Source organism: Aplysia californica, unplaced genomic scaffold (genome assembly GCF_000002075.1).
Source record: "Aplysia californica isolate F4 #8 unplaced genomic scaffold, AplCal3.0 scaffold00079, whole genome shotgun sequence".
NCBI classification, from domain to species: domain Eukaryota; kingdom Metazoa; phylum Mollusca; class Gastropoda; order Aplysiida; family Aplysiidae; genus Aplysia; species Aplysia californica.
The window spans coordinates 1,249,992-1,255,920 of NW_004797349.1; the positions used below are offsets into that span (position 1 = coordinate 1,249,992).

Consider the following 5,929-nt stretch of genomic DNA (forward strand, 5'->3'; position numbering starts at 1 on the left):
AATAAGGATTTTTATAATGGGCTATTTCATGCAATACCATTATGCCTCCTAGAATATTTTGGTGATATAATTGAGCAGATTCTAAAGTTTGGAACTGGAAATGGAGAGTTGATTTTTGTGTGTACATCAACATTATTTCTTGAAGCTGAAAGTAAATATGTGTGACTTTTGATTTTACTCCTTTTCTTAAAAAACCACCACAGGCACAACTCACATGTAAGCTTCTGCTTCTGTCGTCAGAACTAAATCCACCTGCTTTAGATGAAAATTCTTATGCTGTCAAGAGAATTATCAGTCACTGTTAGGTATAAGCCTTTGAAATATAAATCTGCATAAAGATAATGATGATTTGTTGGAAAGACAGGGTACTGAACAATCAACAACTTGTTCTCATAATTTGTTTGAATCCTGAAAAAACTCTAGAAAACATCCGAATTGGCTTGCTTCGGACATATAATGAGGCAAGATGGTTTTCCAAAAACAGTGCTGATAAGAAAAATAGAAAGAAAGAGAGAAACGTTAAAGGATCAAGATGTCAAAGGACAAATTATATAAAAGACTGGACAGGGAGCAGAAAAAATGCTGGCTGAGTGCATGACAATGGCACAGGACAGATTGGCTAGGAGAGGTGTGGTTCATCTACCTCAGTCCTGGGACAACAACAGCTGCAACAACAACAACAACAACTACAACAACAATACCTTCGCGTTTCCCTCAGATGTACATCGTGGTAATGGCGCACGAGTTGGGTCACAACTGGGGCTCGCCTCACGACCCGCCCGAGGACCCGGTTTGCTCACCATCTGAGAAAAAGGGAGGCAAGTACATCATGTGGGCTCGGTCCAACGCGGCCAAGAGCGCCAACAACCAAAAGTTCTCGCCCTGCAGTATCGAAAAGATCACTGCACTGTTAAAGGTGAGGAATGCAAGATCTAACATTCCCTCGAGATATAATTGATTAGGATATTGTCCATCCACTTTGCCGTATTTTAGTCCTTTCAAAAGTGAAATAAGATACCTGTAATTTGGCGACTTTTCAGTTTTCATATGTTGGTCAGCCTTTTAAAAAGTTGTGTTTTCTTTTTCAGGTGGACCCCGAGGTCAACGTAGGGAAATAAGTAGGATTAAGGGGGAACCTGGGGTCTATCTAGCGAAATAATAGGTTTTATGATAGGTGGACCCCGGGGTCACAGTAGTGAAATAAATAGGATTAAGGATTGATGGACCCCAGGGTCACCATAGTGAAATAAGTAGGTTTAATTAAGGATTGGTGGACCCCGGGGTCATTAACGTTGTGAGAAAAGTAGGTTTAAGGATTGGTGGACCCCGGGGTCACCATAGTGAAATAGTCCTTAATTAAACCTACTTATTTCACTGCGTTGACCCCCTATCCTAAAACCTAGTATTTCGCTAGGTAGACCGCGGGTTCCACCTATCCTAAAACATTTTTTGTTGTTGCTAGGTAGGCCCAGGGCTCCACCTATCCTCTTCCATTATTTTTTCAAGACTAATGTATAACTGCGCTACCTTTGTTCGGAAATTTTAAGAATGTGTGCTTGTGGGTGGTTTATTCCTTCTTTCCTATCAAACATCTATTGTCCTTATCTCCCATCCTTTTTGTGTTTGTTACTCTCTTGTTACACTTCTATTCTTCGGCACGTATACTTATAAGACTTAATTGCTTTGCAAGTGCCGTTAAACTCATACTGAAAGTAAAAGCAAAAAACAAAAATAAAGTTTGTACTTTGATTTTATTTCCACTCTTTTTGTCCCTCAGACCAAAGCACACGAGTGCTTCTTACCAGCCAGCGCCTCTATAGGTCTGTGCGGGGACGGGATCGTCTCGCAGGGAGAGGAATGTGACGAGGGTTTCCTCCTGTTCACCAATACCACCATCGACTGTTGCACGAAAAGGTGCACTCTCAGAGCTGGCGCCGTCTGTTCCCCGTCGTCCAGCCCGTGTTGTTCAGATGATTGTCACGTCGCTCCAAAAACGCAAGAGTGCAAAAATCTGGATGCCCACGTTTGCCGTGAAACATCTTATTGTACCGGCACGGATCATTCTACTTGTCCAAAACCTAGGGCGAGAGAAGACGATACCCCGTGCAACGACCATGGTACTTGTTGGAACGGAGAATGTTTGTCTTTTTGTGAGAACAGGGGACGCACTTTAAAGCCGCCTAAACAACTTGTTTCGTGCACGTGTGACTCGAATCGCGAGGAAATGTGCAGTATGTGCTGTATGGACATCCTGACCAACGAATGTCGCCCCACTGAAACTCCCTACACGGACGGAATGCCCTGTACATTCGGGACCTGTCGTGGCGGTGTCTGCAGGTCTTCGGAGTACCGAACCAGGAAATCACCTTACGTCACTGGTTTCACCAAGAACATAGCTCTGTGGTTGTCCATTTTAACGTTCCCAATCTATATCATCGCTCTTGTGTGTACGCAATTTGTTGAAATTTAGAGTTGTGTTTGTTCCGTTGTGGTTCAAGCAAATAGATGTACCGTTTTTAAATAAATGCATTTTGATAGATGAGATCGGAAACTGTTGTTTATTGTTTGTTTGATTGTTTTAAGTTTGGGACTTTTTTATCTCTTTTATTTCTGGTTTGTATTGTTGCTGTCATTGTTGTTGTTGTTGTTGTTTTGTTGTTGTTTTTGCTTTGGTCTGTTGTTGTTTTACTAAGGTATAAAATGTAATATTATTATGCGGGTAATTTCGAAAGTGTTCCCCTAGCCAAAGGAAGAAGAATGAGAAACGAACTAAGCAATAAAAAAACGACACAATAAAAGTAAAAACCATAGGTTTGCCTTACTGTGTGCCATGTTCATGGGTACTATAGATTATTCCTCTGTTAGAGGGATTGCACTCCTGCTGGTGTGAAGTTGGTCTACGCAGGACACCCCAACCCATCTTGGGTGACTCTGATAGCGTTTTACTAGGAAAACTATAACTCGTGAAGCCAACAGGTAGCAGTATACCGTCGGTGGTCATATTTCTTCTTTTTTGTATCGATGGGATGTAATGCACCTATTTAAGTTTAAGGCAATTAGACTTATATGAACTTCACGATATTATGTTCTATTAATTATACGTTTGACTATGGATCGGTCTGTCTGTACCTATGGGCTACGAGAAGTACAGGCTCTGCCCTAATGATCGAAAGGCTTTTTTTTTTAATGGAGAGGGTGTTTTTTTCAATCCATCGACACAGTTTCAGTTATTTAAGAGGCGGGCTTCGATTCTACCTGTCAATTCCAACCTGGGCTGAGATGGAAAGAACGCCCCAGCAGAAAGCCTGAGACACTCAATGAAAATCCTCACCACACGGGAATCGAACTCCTGTCTTCAGCATGCGACAGAGTAGCGCCTAACCGCTGTACCACAGACATTGGTAAAGGAGTCTAAATGCGGCATGACCACTAAAATGTTGTTGTTAGATGGCTCTTAAGTCACCCGGTAAATTATTGAATACTAAACGTCAACATACATAAGTGTATGATGACTACAGCAATTATAATCCTCTCTTGTGCGGTTTGTAGATATCAATGTGCGCAAGAGCAAAGGAGATCGTCTAAAAAAGAAAAGTAGATCTATCACTTGTGCGCAAATTGGTCCTGAATGCTGGGGTTTGCGATGTTCTTGTACTTATATTATATTTTCTAACGCGCCTTCTTTGACTCAAGGATTTTAAATAACTTCAATAACTTGAAACATTATGACATGTTTGTCAAGCAACAAATGAGCGGTGGCAGAGGAATACTACTACACAATGTACGTAGGCTCAGACTTTACTCAGAGAGATACGAACTGGGAGTCAAACCATAGAGATTGGTGGGAGAGAGGAGAGAGAGAAAGAAATGGGGAAGGAGAGAAGAGAGGGGGAGAGGAGGGAGAGAGAGGAATGGAATAGTGGAGGGGGTGAGAGACGGAGAGGAAAGACAGGAGCGAAAAGGGATAAGAGAAAGAGAGAGGAGGGAGAGTGAGTGAGAGTGTGTGTGTGTGTGTGCATGTGTGTGTGTGTGTGTGTGTGTGTGTGTGTGTGTGTGTGTGTGTGTGCACGTATATGTGCGCGCGCGCGCGCGCGCGTGTGTGTGTGTGTATGTCTGTCTGTTTGAGGGAGTGAGAAGGGCGTGAGAGCAAAGGTGGCAGAGGGAGTCATAGTTCCCTACAGCCTTCACCCTAGAGACACTAGTATTTGATTCGCTTCTGTATGAAACAGTGCTTCCCGGTTTAGCAGGAAGTGATACCAAAAAGATCAACAGGAAGGAAGTTCACATTGGGAAAAACATGGCTCCTACACACTGTGTTTTCTGACCATGCGACTTACCAGTCAGTGGTAGAGAAACGTGAGCAGGAACCCTCTTCTTGTAGCATACTCATCGCTGGACCTCAGGTAGAAAATCATTGGAAAGCAGCTGGTCTGATAGTTTTCCGAGTTTGTTACATCAATAGAAAACAGACTAAGATTGAGGTCCTTTTTTGTGAGGTCGCTGAAAATATGCTCAGAGAACGAGAACATCCTAATACCTAGGCGTCTTGCTGACAAGGGTAGTGTTAGTGTTTTGGGGGAGGGGGGAGGAAGGGGAGGAAGGGGAGGGGGGTAGAGAGATCTGCCGTCGATGTATTGTTATAAGCCTCGTCATTGTCACCACTCACCACCGTTATCGTCATTTTTTAAACCTGTTTTTTGTTTGTTTGTTTGTTTGTTTATTTGTTTGTTTTGGGTGTTTTGTTGTTCTGTTGTAGTTGTTCTTTGGTTAGTACTGAAGGTTTACCAGTTCATCAAGCCTGTTTTTATGAGTTTGAGCGATTTTTATCTTTAGTGAGTTTTTAAATTGAGGTAGATTATTATTTACTGTCGACATCTTGTATTCAGTCGGAGGAAGAAATTTGATTTTGTGCTGGTGAAGACAGAGACAGAAATTTTAGGCTTTCAAAGGTGAGAAAGAAATGATGAGGAGGGGGTGGAGGATTAATCGAGACACTATAAGCTTTCCGTTTCAGGTATAGGAGGTTTGTAAAGACATATTATAGTAAAATACGTTTTGAATTCTTACTTTAGTTTTCATCTGGGTGTTAAAACAGATGTTAGCGCAAGAAAATGTCCAAACTGCTCTTCTGAGTTGGAGGTTAGCGTTTGTCACTGATAGGTCCTGCATCTTTTCCTTCCCTCTGTCTGTCATGCTTTTTTCCTTGCACTCAATGACCGTTATTGTGTAGGTGTGCTTGTCTTACTCAAACAAACAAACAAACAAAATTTCTTTCTTTTGAAAACAGCTTGTCTTCTCTTCCTTTACCCTTTCTGTATTTCTAATATCTTAGTTATGATTCCACCACATAATTATGTTTCCATTTTTCCAGCTATGGCGAGGGACGGAGACATTCTTTGCCCGTACCTTACGTTGAACCCGAGGAAAGTGGTCATCAAAGGTTGTGTCAAAGTTCAGAAAGGCAGGAGCTTCATGCAACCACTGCTGGGAAGATATACGTGCTCAAACCAAAGCCAGGATGTTATACCACACGTGAGAGGTGACATTGCTTATCTGAAACGGTAAGTTCTCTGCCAGATTTGATGATGAATGGAAAAGAAAGTGAGGAAGTTAAAAAGCAGGGCTGGAGGTGGAAAGGGAATTTTCTTAAAGCTGGAAGGGAACGGGGGTGGATGAAAGAAAAACTGTATTGCGTTCCGCTGATTAAATGGGAACTTATATAATACGTATAAGAAGTGGTTATGTAAAATGAGTAGGTACATACGTACGCACAGACACACACGTGCGCGCACACATACACACATACACGGACACACTCACGTACACCCATACGTACACAGAAACACAGATGCACATCTCCTCTGTTCCTTCTCACTCTCTCTCTCTCTCTCTCTCTCTCTCTCTCTCTCTCTCTCTCTCTCTCTCTCTC

At 42.3% G+C, this 5,929-nt stretch overlaps 2 protein-coding genes across 2 annotated transcripts in view; both read left to right on the forward strand.

Annotated features, from left to right (window-relative positions):
• LOC101851566 (ADAM 17-like protease) overlaps positions 1-2,548 on the forward strand; it is a 7,328-nt gene extending 4,780 nt beyond the window's left edge. The window contains exons 5-6 of the mRNA XM_005094294.3: positions 719-916; positions 1,778-2,548. Of these exons, the coding sequence (XP_005094351.1) occupies positions 719-916; positions 1,778-2,470 (891 nt within the window). The 3' untranslated portion in view covers positions 2,471-2,548. The remainder of the gene's footprint in view (positions 1-718; positions 917-1,777) is intronic.
• A 1,520-nt stretch (positions 2,549-4,068) lies between these two features.
• LOC101852084 overlaps positions 4,069-5,929 on the forward strand; it is a 5,311-nt gene continuing 3,450 nt past the window's right edge. The window contains exons 1-2 of the mRNA XM_005094298.2: positions 4,069-4,403; positions 5,372-5,561. Of these exons, the coding sequence (XP_005094355.1) occupies positions 5,374-5,561 (188 nt within the window). The 5' untranslated portion in view covers positions 4,069-4,403; positions 5,372-5,373. The remainder of the gene's footprint in view (positions 4,404-5,371; positions 5,562-5,929) is intronic.